At 38.7% G+C, this 15,483-nt stretch overlaps 1 protein-coding gene across 1 annotated transcript; it reads left to right on the top strand.

Moving 5' to 3' along the window:
* The first annotated feature begins 6,506 nt into the window (after positions 1 to 6,506).
* LOC107613687 (nucleic acid-binding protein) lies at positions 6,507 to 10,165 on the top strand. Its single transcript, XM_016315792.3, has 8 exons — positions 6,507 to 7,329; positions 8,093 to 8,138; positions 8,456 to 8,505; positions 8,702 to 8,743; positions 8,983 to 9,096; positions 9,406 to 9,484; positions 9,595 to 9,666; positions 9,742 to 10,165. The coding sequence occupies exons 1-8, from the start codon at positions 6,731 to 6,733 to the stop codon at positions 9,787 to 9,789; spliced, it is 1,050 nt and encodes a 349-aa protein (XP_016171278.1). The 5' UTR covers positions 6,507 to 6,730; the 3' UTR covers positions 9,790 to 10,165.
* The last annotated feature ends 5,318 nt before the right edge of the window (positions 10,166 to 15,483 follow it).

Below are 15,483 nucleotides of genomic sequence, written 5' to 3'. Positions count from 1 at the left end.
AAACTTGCACATTCAAAAAATAATACAATATAGTGCCTATACCACCTGAACTCTTAAAGTCTTAATTACAAATTTTAATTACTCAATTCATGCAATCATTGAATTAAGCATGTTTAATTAATACATGATTTAGAATTATAATTTAAAATTATTAGTTATATTATTCTCATTATATTTCTAAGCTCAATAAATATATATAACAAATATATCATTATTCAATGTTGTGATAAGATCACATTAGATGCCCATTAATATGGGCGGTTGAATTCCATTTCCAATAAGAATTAAGTTGAAAAAGCAAACCTCGTTGGCTTATAAATAGAGAAGCCATCTGAGGGATATAAGACACAAGCAAGTAATAACAAAATCAATTCTCTCTTTATGTTGCAATCAAATACTCTTCTCTTTATATTTCTACTACAATTCTTTCTCTTCTTTTATTTTATTAGTATTCTAAATTCTCTTTTCTATTACTCTTTACATATAATATTAATAGCAATATTAATCATCTTTATTATATTGAGATAGTAACAATAAACATATGCAATTCTCTCTCTCTTTATTTTTAATACTTCTTTCTATCTTTGTATATATATATACATTACAACATATAATATTATTATATATATATATATATAAATTATTATTGAGCTAATTATTTTAATACTAGAGTCTTCTATAGCTTTATATATATATATATATATATATCTTTTATTTCACAACACGTTATCAGCACGAGACTCTGATCAAATTTTTAGGAAGACTCAGGTAACAAATTTTCATTATGTCGAAGCTCTCTCATCTTGAATTCAATGCTCTTGATATATCTGGAAACAATTATTTATCATGGATACTAGATGCTGAAATCCATCTTGATTAATGGATCTTGGAGATACCATTAAGGCTGAAAATAATGCATCCCAGAAGGATAAAGCTAAAGCCATGATTTTTCTTCGTCGTCATCTTGACGAAGGATTGAAAAATGAATATCTTACATTAAAAGATCCTGCAGATCTTTGGAAAGACCTTGAAGAAAGGTATAATCATCAGAAAATGGTGATACTTCCTCAAGCCCGATATGAATGGACGCATTTGCGTTTACAAGATTTTAAATCTATAAATGAATATAATTCTGCAATGTTTCGAATCACCTCACGAATGAAATTGTGTGGGGAAAAAATAATTGATCATGATATGTTGGAGAAAACTTTCTCAACTTTCCATGCCTCGAATGTGCTCCTGCAGCAGCAGTATCGAGAGAAAGGGTTTAAAAAATATTCTGAGTTAATTTCTTGCCTTCTTGTTGCCGAACGCAACAATGAGTTGTTATTGAAAAATCATGAAGTGCGTCCAGCTGGCGCTGCCCCATTTCCTGAAGTAAATGCGGCAAATCATTACCCCAGAAGAGGTAAATGGCAAGCTTTTAATAACAAGAAAAATTATGGAAGGAAAAAGAATTATGTTCAAAAGAGAGGATCTCACCAGAAGTGGGACAAAGAAAGGAATATCGGGCAGAATAAATCAACCGAGGAGAAGTGTTTCCGCTGTGGTGGAAAGGGCCATTGGTCACGTACCTGTCGTACCCCAAGGCACCTAGTCGATCTTTACCAGCCATCTTTGAAAAAGAACGACAAAGGAAAGGAAACAAATTTTGTTTCAAATGATGCTGAGAACTCCACCACTCATTATGATGTATCTGATTTCTTTGAGGACCCTGAAGGAAATATTGGTCATTTGATCAATGATGGAATAGTTTAATATGTGGGAATGTGAAGTATATATGTAAATAAATAATGTAAAGAACTTATTGTTAAGTTTTATTTTCTATGTATTTAAGTTTCAAATGTGATGTACATAAATAATGAAATATTAATATGAATTTTGAATTATTAAATATGTCAAATTTTAAAATAAGATTTTAGTATATGACATTATTTTATGTACAGTGTTTCTTAGAAAAATAATTCTGATCAAATATTCAATTTAATTGTGCATACTACTCATTTTATTATTATTTGTTTTTGAAGAATGGCAAGGATATGTAATGAAGATGTATGCCTTGCGGATAGTGCAAGTTCGCACACTATTCTCAAAAGTGATATATATTTTACCCATCTTGTGCCAAAAGAGGAATATGTTAATACTATTATTGGCTCAGGCAATGTGATAGAAGGCTCCGGAAGAGCTATAATTTTGTTTCCTAGAGGAACAAAATTTATAATAAATAATGCACTATTATCTACCAAGTCTCTGAGGAACTTGTTGAGTTTCAAAGATATTCGCCGAAATAGATATCATGTTGAGACGATGAATGAGGGAAATCATGAGTATTTATATATCACAACTCATGATTCAAATAAGAAAGTTATATTAGAAAAATTACCCTCACTTTCATCTAGGTTGTATTATACCAAGATTAGTGCAATTGAATCACATGCCACTGTAAACCAGAAGTTTATTAGCCCAAATGAATTCATAACTTGGCACGACCGATTGGGTCATCCGGGAACAACCATGATGAGAAGAATTATTGAAAACTCTCATGGACATTCACTAAAGAACCAGAAGATTCTTAAAACTAGTGATTTGTTGTGTTGCATGTTCTCAAGGAAAGTTAATTTTAAGGCCATCACCAGTAAAGATTGGATTTGAGTCTCCTGAATTCCTGGAAAGGATTCAAGGTGATATATTCATCCACCATGTGGATCTTTTAGATATTTTATGGTCCTAATAGACACATCTTCGAGATGGTCACATGTGTGTTTATTATCTTCTCGCAACCTGGCGTTTGCGAGATTATTGGCTCAAATTATTCGATTAAAAGCACAATTTCCAGAAAATCCAATCAAAGCAATTCGTCTTGATAATGCTGGTGAATTTACTTCCCAAGCTTTTGATGCTTATTGTATGGCTAATGGAATAAATGTTGAACATCCAGTAGCTTATGTTCACACGCAAAATGGGTTAGCAGAATCACTTATTAAGCGCCTCCAATTAATTGCTAGACCCTTGCTTATGAGAACAAATCTCCCAACCTCGGTTTGGGGGCATGCTGTTTTACATGCCGCAGCACTTATTCGTTTGAGGCCAACGAGTTATCATCAATTCTCTCCTATGCAATTAGCTTTTGGCCAGCAGCCAAATGTTTCCCATTTAAGAATATTTGGGTGTGCGATATATGTTCCCATTGCACCACCTAATCGCACCAAAATGGGACCCCAAAGAAAATTGGGAATATATGTTGGATATGATTCTCCCTCTATAGTGAGGTATCTTGAGATACAAACTGGATATGTATTTAAAGCCCGGTTTGCGGATTGTCATTTTGATGAATCAAAATTTCCAACATTAGGGGGAGAGAATAAGCTTCCTGAAAAGGAGCTTAATTGGAATGCATCATCATTGATGCATTTAGATCCTCGATCAGGGCAATGTGAACTGGAAGTTCAAAAGATTATACATTTGCAAAGAATAGCGAATGATTTGCCTGATGCATTTTTCGATACAAAGAGAATAACTAAATCTTATATACCAGCGGAAAATGCCCCAATTCGAATTGATGTCCCAGTAGGACAAGTAGCCACTGAAGCAAATTCACGCCAGAAGCGTGGCAGGCCTGTCGGTTCCAAAGACAAAAATCCTCGAAAGAGAAAAGAGGTAAATAATATTCCTGTTGAAAAAGACATAGAAGAGACACCTACAGTTGTCCAAAATTCTGATATAACGCCAGAAGACGTTCGGGTACCTGAAAATTGTGAAAATGACGAGATCTCGATAAATTTTGTCTTTACAGGAGAGAAATGGGACCGAAATAAGACAATTGTCAATGAAATATTTGCATATAATGTGGCATTAGATATCATGCATGAAAGTAAGGATCTTGAGCCAAGATCAGTTGAAGAATGTCGACAAAGAAATGATTGGCCAAAATGGGAAGCAGCCATGAAGGCTGAATTAGACTCACTTGCAAAACGTGAAGTCTTTGGACCTGTAGTCCGTACACCTGCAGATGTAAAACCTGTTGGATACAAATGGGTATTTGTGAGAAAACGAAATGAGAAAAATGAAGTTGTGCGCTACAAAGCTCGACTTGTGGCACAAGATTTTTCACAAAGGCCCGGTATAGATTATGAAGAAACGTCTTCCCCTGTAGTGGATGTGATAACATTGCGTTATTTTGTAAGTTTATCTGCATATCATAAACTGCATATGCATTTAATGGATGTGGTAACAGCCTACTTATACGGCTCATTAGATCGAGATATCTATATGAAAGTCCCTGAAGGACTAAAGATATCTAAACCATCCAATGAATATTCGCAAGGGTTATACTCAGTCAAATTGCAAAGATCTTTATATGGTCTAAAGCAATCTGGACGAATGTGGTATAATCATCTTACTAAGTATCTGGCCAAAAACGGATTCAAGAATGATGATATCTGCCCGTGTGTTTTCATAAAGAAATCTGCATCTGGATTCATTATAATTGCTGTGTACGTTGATGATTTAAATATCATTGAGACTCCTGAAGAGATTCCAACAATTATAAAAACTCTAAAAGAAGAGTTTGAGATGAAAGATCTTAGAAAGACTAAATTTTGTCTCGACCTGCAGATCGAGCATATAAAAAGTGGGATCTTTATTCATCAAACAACATACACAGAAAAGATCTTGAAAAGATTTTATATGGATAAGTCACATCCATTAAGTACCCCAATGATCGTAAGATCTTTGGATGTGAAAAAGGATCAATTCCGTCCTAAAGAAGAAAATGAAGATATCCTTGGTCCTGAAGTACCATATCTTAGTGCCATTGGAGCACTAATGTATCTTGCTAATAATACGCGACCTGACATATCATTCGCGGTGAATTTACTAGCAAGGTATAGTTCCTCTCCAACCAGAAGACATTGGAGTGGAATCAAACAAATTTTTCGATATCTTCATGGAACGGTTGATATGGGATTGTTTTATCCCTATGGATCCAAGTCACAACTAGTTGGCTATGCAGATGCCGGATACCTGTCTGATCCACATAAAGGGAGATCTCAAACAGGATACCTGTTCACATATGGTGGTACAGCTATATCATGGAGATCCACGAAACAGACGATAGCAGCAACGTCCTCTAATCATGCTGAAATACTAGCGATTCATGAAGCTAGTTGCGAGTGTTTTTGGCTGAGGAGTCTGATTCAATATATTCTGTCATCATGTGGACTGATTGATCATAAGATAGCTCCAACTGTCCTGTTTGAAGATAATACAGCATGCATTGCTCAACTTAAGGGTGGATACATCAAAGGTGATAGAACAAAGCATATTTCTCCAAAATTCTTCTTCACTCATGACCTTCGAAATCAAGGGACAATTGATGTCCAACAGATCCGTTCAAGTGATAATCTGGCAGATTTATTCACAAAGTCACTCCCAAAATCCTCCTTTGAAAGACTGGTACATGAGATTGGGATGCGCCGACTTCGAGACATTAAATAATGTCAGCAAGAGGGGGAGACTGTACTCTTTTTTCCTTGGTCAAGTTTTTTTCCCATTGGGTTTTTCTTGACAAGGTTTTTAATGAGGCAGTCCCCATCACAAAGGATATTGTACTCTTTTTCCTTCACTAAGGTTTTTCCCACAGGGTTTTCCTTTAGTAAGGTTTTAACGAGGCAATAATCTTAAATGGGCATCTAAGAGGGAGTGTTGTGATAAGATCACATTAGATGCCCATTAATATGGGCGGTTGAATTCCATTTCCAATAAGAATTAAGTTGAAAAAGCAAACCTCGTTGGCTTATAAATAGAGAAGCCATCTAAGGGATATAAGACACAAGCAAGTAATAACAAAATCAATTCTCTCTTTATGTTGCAATCAAATACTCTTCTCTTTATATTTCTACTACAATTCTTTCTCTTCTTTTATTTTATTAGTATTCTAAATTCTCTTTTCTATTACTCTTTATATATAATATTAATAATAATATTAATCATCTTTATTATATTGAGATAGTAACAATAAACATGTGCAATTCTCTCTCTCTTTATTTTTAATACTTCTTTCTATCTTTGTATATATATATATATATAAATTATTATTAAGCTAATTATTTTAATATTAGAGTCTTCTGTAACTTTATATATATATATATATATATATATATATATATATATATATATATATATATATATATATCTTTTATTTCACAACAATTTCTATATATATATTTTTATATTTTTGTTATTAATTTCAAAAACTCAATCACCTATCCGCACGTCTCTTGCTAGTTAGCCTAACCGAGAGCGTACAGGATCAGGATTACAAGTTCTTATTTGACCGAGAAAAAGTACAAAATTACAAAATTAACTTCTGTTAGCATTATCTCAATATAATAATAAAATTCTCATGAGAAGGTATTTGAACTGAATTCACCTAAGAGTTCACTACTTGGGCCTGAAGTGGAGAATAGTCCATAAATGTTAACTGAAAAATGAAGGAATCCGTCCAAATTCTGCCACTAGCTCCAAGCCTCGGCTGCGTCCAAAAACACCTTAAAAGTGAAGCAACGGAACTATTATTGGGCCATAGATCAAGCCCATATAATAAGAATCCACTAGATAGCACCTTCGTCTCTAATCCCCGTTTTTTAATTCCGAGTCATCAACTCACTAAACTCGTTCTTGACTCGACTCACCGCGACGCCAGAAGCTCGGAGGAACAGAAACGGAAACAATGTCGTCGAGAGACACCAACGGAGGCGCTCTGCCGACGAAGAAGCTGGAAATCTTAGAGAGAGGCGAAGAAGACGATTCTCCACCAACGTCGAAGAGAGATTCCCGGAAAGCGCGGGAAGATTCGGAATCAGACTCGGAAACGGAGAGAAAGCACAAGAGCAGTTTGAGGAGGAAATCGCGACGAGATAGTTCGGATTCAGAGGATGAGAAATCGCGTAGGAGGAAGAGGAAGTCGCGGAGGAGGTACAGCAGCGACGAGAGCTCCGATTCCGGTTCGGATTCAGCTTCGGATTCGGAGGAGGGAGAGTCGGAGAGTTCAGGTTCGGAGTATTCGGATTCGGAGTCGGAGAGCGAAGGAGAGAGGAGGGAGAGGAAGAGGAGAGAGAAGAGAAGGAGGAGAGAGAAGGAGGAAGAGCGAGAGAGGAGGAAGAGGAAGAGGGAGAAAGAGAAGAAGAGAAGGAAGAAGGAGAAGGAGGAGGAGAGAAGGAAGAAGGAGAAGCGGAAGATGAAGAAGAAAGAGAAGAAGGAGAGAGGGAAGAAAGGTGCAGTCACAAATTTGTGGGGAAAATATGGTGTCATAAGAGAAACTGATATGTGGTAAGTGGTTTATTAAATTTTTTGGCATTTTTTTTTCTTTTCTATCTCATATTTCCTTGTTGATTAATTTGATTCAAAGATATGTATGGATTACTTAGGATGTATAGGATTGAATATGTAGTTACTGGGGTTGAAATTATATAAGGTTGTAGAAGATTGAAAAATGATGAATTCGAGCATTGATCATTGTTGGAGTTGGACTATTAGAATTTCTATATGAAGTTGTCAACAATGTGAGATTGGAGAATCGGTATAACAAATAGTAGCATTCATAGTTGTTCTATTGACTAGAAAATATTCTGAGATTATGGAGTGAACTGAAAGTAAACAATTCCACCAAAGAATTTCAGTAAACTATACTATATGTTTGTCATATGTGATCATGGTGAGCAAGCTGCCTATGTAATCGTAAGAAAGATTAAAATGTGGCAGTAGTTTACTTCCTTTGTTTCAATAAATGTTGCTTTGGATATACCAATTTGTTTAAAGAGACATACATTTACTTTGAAACAGAGAGCATTGTTTAGGAGCACTATTAAGCCTGATAGCATGTTGAGTTAATGTTAGTTTCATCCTTGAGAAAACTCGTTGAAGGTCTCTGGTTTGTGGAGTGATTACTAAAGTTAAGTAGATTTTGTTAAAGTAACATGCTTGCATTTTCAGTTGAATCTGCATTTAATAACTACACCTGATTTAGCTTGTATATGTTGTGAATTAAAGGGTCTCGTCTTCTCTTCTGTGAGTGATGTTATGAATATTACAGGACCAAACGACCAGAGTTCACTGCATGGTTGGCAGAAGTAAAGCAGGTAAATATTTCAGTCTACTTTCCATTTTATGCAACCTAATTCTTAAAAACATATATGATATCTTGTTGTCATGTTGTGTTTTTCTCATGTTGTAAAAAATTATTCGGTTTCTTGGGAAATGTTTTCCAAATTCTTCTTCATGAGATATTGATCTTGTTTCCATTATAGCAGTGACATTGATAAAATTTTCATAACTATTTAGACTACGCATCTTTCTTGCCTGCCTATTAGACTTGGCTGCTGTCTTAATTTACACATAGGCATGGTCATATGGACCATACTATCACTATATTGTAATCCTTGCTGTTTCTTGACAGGTGAATCTTGAGAATCTGGCGAATTGGGAAGAAAAGCAGATGTTCAAACAGTAAGCACGTATACTTGCTACTCTGGAAGGGGGGTGGGGGTAGGTCGAGAGAGAGAGAAGGGGAGGGGCCGGGGGGGAGTAAAAGTGGAAAGAGCACATAAACTTGCTTTGTGTTATATAACTGTTTGGTTCAAGTGTTTACATTCGGTTCTTTGTTAATTTAATGTAAGACAATTTTTCTAATTCTGGTGTGCAGATTCATGGAGGATCACAACACAGCTACCTTCCCTTCCAAAAAGTAAGCTCATGCAGAGTTATACTTTAACTCATTTAAATTTGAACAAGCCTCTGCATGCTTTTGTAGATAAGAAGTAATCTTTGCTCTTGAGTCTGCTAATTGTAAATTTGGGGATGTTTTTGTCCTTCAGTTACATTGTCATCTTCTTAAACTTCTCGTTGTGCAATGTTGACATGGATTTGAATGAATTTTTCTGTATACTTGTTGGGATTGACAACTGGTTCAATATTTATTGGCAGGTACTACAACCTCGATGCTTATTACAGACGTCAAATGGAAAAGGATATGAAGAAAGGTATTAAGAAGGTCCGGGCATCAGAACGTACTGTTTTTAACGATGAAGAACAGCGCAGGTATGTGTCATCCTACATGTGGATTTTGTTATTGGCATTTTAAATTGATTCCATTTGTCTAAGCTTTTCCTCTAAACTTACACTGCACCTGGTTTTATTTGATTTATGAAGCGGAAAATTTTACTCTCATTGTTTTAAATTTGTTATGCATAGGATTTTCTCAATCTGTTTGTTTGACTTTGTTAACTGTTTTTCATTTGCACAAAATCAGAAAATCTACACCATCCAGGCATATAGTAGTTTATATGATTTAACATTAAATTCCCTTATTTTCATTATAGCATGATCATTTTTTCATTGCCACTGCAGGCAAGAATTGTTGCAAGCACGTGAAAAGCATAAGGAAGAGCAAGTGATTGCTTTGAAGCACTCTATGCAAAGTGGAATGGTTAGTTTTTACCAGATTGCTTTTTTATGTTGATGTGGCTCCTATTCTTAGATGACTTTGTTGATGTCAAGGTCCTTTTTTTCTCACACTTTCTGGGCTGTCATTTACAGGCACAGGCAATGAAAGAGCAAGCTCAACTGAGGGAGGAAATGGCATACCAATACAAGCTTGGTAACTTTGAGGTGAGAATCCCAAATTACACTTCTTTGGTTGGTTTTAATGGTTCTGCTTGTTTATTTGTAATTTTGTCACTATAGGCTGCTGCTGCTATCCAGAGAAGGTTGGATCCTGATGCTGCTTTGTAGTTGGATATAGCTTCCATGAATAAATATCGAGAAAAGAGCTTTCTGATCAAAGAATTTGGTGACAGTTTCATGGTGATCATGCCTTCATGACAAACATCAATGTAGATTATGAATTGTTATGGTTATCAGGTATGAGATATGCCTGAGAGGTGGGGATGGATTTTATTTGTTCCAAAAGTTTAGTTAAAGGCTCACTGTTTGTGACTCATTTTTGCTTACTGCTATTTCGAATTTTAGATACTAGAGTTTTGTAGAGGTTCTGCTTTTTAGCATGAAGTTAAGGTGGAAAAATCATGTTGTCTTGAACCATAGATCTAAATATAATTTGGTTGAGCGTATGAGAAATGAGATATTTTTCTATATCCTAAACCCTAAAGTTGAACGACCATATATCAAACTGAACTTTTGGCATTTTTTTTTTAAGGGAAATGGAGATATATGTATATTTTCATTATTTTGAGGAAGATGGAGAATATTACTCTTTTACCGTAGATTGTTGTTGTCTTGTTGAAAGAGTGATGGTCCCCATGTGCATCCAACGATCTTAAATGGACCATATTGGTCATACATTCCACACAGCTGACTATGATAAGACCATATTTATGTTTCCAACAGAAGTTCTTGCTTGCCAGCACCGATAGCGGGACCACATTTATTTTATTAATAACAATTAAGGTTTGATTAAATTACTATGTTCTGGTCATCATAGCGGCGCCACCAATCATATTATAATAAAGAATTTAATTAACTTGTGTCTTAAAAGATATATTTTAAAAATATAATAATAAAAATAAATATTTTTTTATGGTATGTTTACTCTATGTTTTTAGGATATAAATTAGTAAAAAAATTTTATAAAAAAATATAATTAAATTTTTAATATATTTATTAAAAAAATAAAAGATTTTTTACTAATAATAATTTTAATATGTATTTTCAGTACTTAATTAACTTTTTTTAAAGTAATGCTTATATAGGCATAGGATTAGGGGTGGCAATGAGTATGGTAGGATATGGTTTGGATTTAACCCTAATTCTATCTGCGGGTTGAGATTTTTATATAAACTCAATCCTACCCTACCCGCGGATTGAGAATATTTCAACCTTAATCCTACCCGCTCTTAACTCGTGGGTACTCGACTCTACCCGCGGGTTACAAAAAATATAACATTATTATATAACTTTATAATAGTTTAAAATAGAACTGATTTTTATGTAAAATAAATATATTAAATTATCAATTAATGATTTTCTTTTAATGGTTAAGGATCTTTTGCATTTAGTGAGAGGTCTTTGATTCAACATCTACTTAAAACATATTTTTATATAGGGCAAAAAACCATATTGAGCCAGAGCAAGAAACTTGTAACCAAAATGCGCCAAATCCAATTTCGTTTCAGCAATGAGCCAAAGTGTATTTTAATACAATTCGAACCAAGCTGGTTCGAATTGCACTCCTTCATAATTCGAACCAAGATGGTTCGATTTAGTGTTCCACGTTTTTGAATAATTCGAACCAAGATGGTTCGAACTTCTCCCACACATAATTCGAACCAATAAGGTTCGAACTTCTCTCATGCATAATTCGAACCAGGGTGGTTCGAATTATGCTTTGTATTCGAGTCCATGTAATTCGAACCAGGTCGGTTCGAATTACTCCTAATGCACTCCTTCATAATTCGAACCAGGCTGGTTCGAATTATGTGTGATTCGACTATATAAGGAGTTCGAATCACCCTCATTCGAACCATTATCCCTCCCCCCTACCCCACAAAATCTCAGAGAAAACGACCCAGATTCTCTCCGAGAAAGACCTGAACGGACTACTCTGCTGATGGGGGACGATCCGGCACGGTTATATCGGTTGGACGGAGTCGCTCATATAGCCGGGGTCATCAACGACGAGGTTAGTACGGAAATTTTTTTTGATTCAAGCGTTAGTTGTGCCTTAGTGGTTTTGTATCTTGGTTAGACGGTAATTTATGTTAGTGGTTTATGTAGGTGGTTTAGGTGAGGGGATTATGTAGGTGGTTTATGATAGTGGTTTAAGCTAGCGGTATAAGTTAGTGGTTTATGTAAGTGGTTTAGGGTGGTGGTTTAGGGTAGTGGTTTTTGTTAGTGGTTTAAGTCAGTGGTTTTTGGTAGTGGTTTATGTTGGTGGTTTATGTTAGCGGTTTTTGTTAGCGGTTTTCGCAAGCGGTTTTTTTATGTGGTTTATGGTAGTTGTTTAATGCTAGGTGGTTTAAGTAAGCCGGTTTATTGAATTTGTTTCTTGTTAATGGGTCTCGTTAATTGTGGTATATGCTAGCGGTTTAGTTGTGTGGTTTAGGGTTTGTTTTCCAGTTAGTTATCTTTCATGTAATGTTATGCTGTTTAATTTAGAAAAATGGTTAATGTAAACCTGTTTATGGAAACCGTTTTATGTAAACCCGTTTACGTAGACCGGTTTACTGTGAACCGGTATATGTGAACCGGTTTACTGTAAAACCTGTGTAGTTATATATCTCAGTATGGGGTTCTTTTCATGCGCAGCCCGAGCGATGCATTAGGAGCATGAGGCGGCAGCAGGGCATGCGTCTTGATGACAGATACGTTCCATACTTGCAGATGGCAGGGCTATACCATCTTGCACGGCTGAACGACCGGTGGTTCCGGCTAGACGAGGCGCTCGTCAGTGCATTCGTTGAGAGATGGCGTCCCGAGACGCACACTTTTCATATGCCGTTCGGAGAGTGCACGATCACACTCCAGGACGTGGCATACCAGCTGGGTTTGCCAGTCGATGGCCGTTACGTGAGCGGGTGCCTGTCAGAGTTCCATATATACATCGATGGAGGCCGTCCACCCTGGGTCTGGTTCCAGGAGTTGCTAGGAGTTATACCTCCTCCCAGTCAGGTTCAGAAGTACGCAGTGAACTGCAGCTGGTTTCAGGAGACCTTTGGTGAGTGCCCTGAGGATGCAGATGATGACACTGTTCGCCGATATGTCCGTGCGTACATCATGATGTTGCTAGGCACGCAGTTGTTTGCGGACAAGTCTGGCAACCGGATTCACATTAGATGGCTTCCATATGTAGCGAGGCTGGAGGAGCTGGGTACGTACAGCTGGGGTTCGGCAGCACTGGCCTGGTTGTACCGGTGCATGTGCAGAGTGGCAAACAGACATGTTGTGAAGTTAGCGGGCCCGCTCCAGCTACTGCAGTCTTGGATCTTTTGGTCTCCGCTACGGTGAACTCGGAGTTATCACGGTCATACAACGTCACCGTGAAGCACCTGGCCGTCTTCAAGTTGGCCTCAATACACTTCACCAAATGCTGACTGAACTGCTGTCCGGTGCCCATCTGGGCCTCAGCCTCTCGCCCCTTGCGAACAAAGAGTTCGGCCAGCCTACCATATGTTGCCTTCACCAGGGATGCTACAGGAAGATTTCTTACACCCTTGAGGATTGAGTTTACACACTCGGAGATATTCGTCGTCATGTGACCGAATCTCCTCCCCTCATCGCGATGCTGCGTCCACAAGGAGTAATCAATACGGTTCGCCCACTCACACATCGCCGGGTCTTCAGACCTCAGTATATCAAACCAGTAATCAAACTCAACCTCAGTCTTCGCGTACGCTGCATTCACGAGAAGCCTCCTAGCGTCTTTGCCCTTGAAGGTAAGGGCGAAATTGGCCGCTACGTGTCGTATGCAGAATGCACGGTACGCAGAAGGTGGTAACCAACCTCCGTCCGGGGCCTCAAGCGCAGACTTGATGCCGTTGTGCCTATCCGATATAACCAGCAGACCGGGAAGCGGGGTCACGTGCTGCCGAAGGTGCGAGAGAAAGAATGTCCACGACTCCGCATTCTCACCCTCTACTAGTGCGAATGCGACAGGTAGAATGTTGGAGTTCCCGTCCTGTGCAATCGCAATTAGCAACGTTCCCCCATACTTACCATATAGATGTGTGCCGTCAATGCTGACTAGCGGCTTGCAATGCCGGAATGCCTCGATGCATGGAGGGAAAGTCTAGAAAAGTCTGTGGAAATAAGCTTGAGACTCGTCCACCTGTCCTCCAACTAGAACCGGGCTCGTTCTGAGGACCGCAACAGAACCAGGCATCGTCAGCTGGACACCCAACACCCACCTAGGTATCTCGCTGTATGACTCATCCCAGTCACCGTAGATGAGGCCAACGGCCTTCTGCTTCGCCATCCAAACCCTCCTGTAAGTCGGCCTAAAACCAAAATGCGCTGCCGTGGCGTTCAGGAGCACCTTTATGCTAACCGATGCGTCAGCCCTAACCATTGGCATAATGAACGCCGAAATCACAGAATGATCCAAACTTCTGTGATCACTTGATATGGATGTGGCCAGGCAAGTGTGAGGGCCATTGTACCGTTTGACCTCCCAAATGCCCTTGCGCTTCCGGAGACTGAGCCGAATCAACCATGTGCACCCATTCCCGAACTCGGAACACTTGCCCACATACCGGCGGTGATCGGACTCCACCACCTTGTACTGTACCCCTCGCCGGATGCTGTAAGTCTTCACACTTAACAGGGCCTCATCTTTATCCTGGAATTGCTGACCAACCTGGAACTTTGTGAGACCGGCATTTCCTTCCGCATCTCTAGCTCCGAATCCAACAGGGTGACCTAGCGCACCCTCATGCGTCATGGCGTCCAGGTCCAGAGAAGAAAAATATGGTGGATACTGCTGTGTGCCAGAGCTAGAACCACCGCCAGCCAATGCAGGCCCAGCCGCTTGAACCTCGTCCCCGCTATCATCCTCAATCGTTTCGGGCTCAACGTCGTCCTCATCAGGATCACCCAATTCTCCGTCTCCGACGCCAACCGGTGGAACGCCCTGTAAAGCGTTTGCCAGAACATCAAAGGATCCTACCTCGTCGCGGACGCCGTCATTCAAATCAACAGCAAATGACGGAGAGGCGACAAGTTGGGCCGCTGGCTCGTAAACTGGGACGGAGGAAGAAGCCACAGCAGCCATCGAACTGGAGCCAGCTGCCGTGGCTACATTGGCGGTATTCCGGTTCGAACCCCCTGAGCTGGATACCACATCAACCAGCTTTGCCAGCAACTCTGGTGTGCGGACCTCCGGAAACTGCCTCCGACAAAGAAACATGACTTGGAGGTCCTCATCACTACCAATCGTCAGACAATCATACTTCACCGTATCGTGCAGGATCGTGACTGGAATGCGATAGAAAAACTTCTTAATCCGCTTCGCACCTTCCAGGCCAAGTTTCATCAGCACAGCTCTAACCAGGTCATCATAGCTTGTCGTTCGATTCACCACAATATAGAGAGGATTCTTATCTGTGAACTTCACTCCGGACCGAGTTTTCCTCTTGATGGATCCTTTGTGGTGTACCAAAACAGCAAAACTCTCCTCCTCACTAGCCATCTTACGTCCTCTAATGAGAGCAATTCACGTTTACAGCGTTTATATAGAGCTCTGATTCCTACTAATTCGAACTAACCTGGTTCGAACCATGATACATGTAATTCGAACCAAGCTGGTTCGAATTACTACAATCAACCTCTCTTTGGTTCGAACCAACCTGGTTCGAACCAAGAAAGCATGTAATTCGAACCAGCCTGGTTCGAATTACTACAACCAAGCTCTCTCCCCATAATTCGAACCAACCAGGTTCGAATTACATGCTTTCTTGGTTCGAACCAATCTGG

This window comes from Arachis ipaensis, chromosome B8 (assembly GCF_059453495.1).
Source record: "Arachis ipaensis isolate K30076 ecotype BB chromosome B8, ASM5945349v1, whole genome shotgun sequence".
NCBI lineage: Eukaryota > Viridiplantae > Streptophyta > Magnoliopsida > Fabales > Fabaceae > Arachis > Arachis ipaensis.
This window is presented reverse-complemented; position numbering and strand designations above follow the sequence as displayed.

Excerpts from the sequence above, each read along its gene's own strand:
- LOC107613687 (XM_016315792.3), top strand. The coding sequence starts at position 6,731 with ATGTCGTCGAGAGACACCAACGGAGGCGCTCTGCCGACGAAGAAGCTG. Across the intron at positions 8,506-8,701 it reads GAAAAGCAGATGTTCAAACA|ATTCATGGAGGATCACAACA; the intron begins GTAAGCACGTAT and ends TCTGGTGTGCAG. Across the intron at positions 8,744-8,982 it reads GCTACCTTCCCTTCCAAAAA|GTACTACAACCTCGATGCTT; the intron begins GTAAGCTCATGC and ends ATTTATTGGCAG.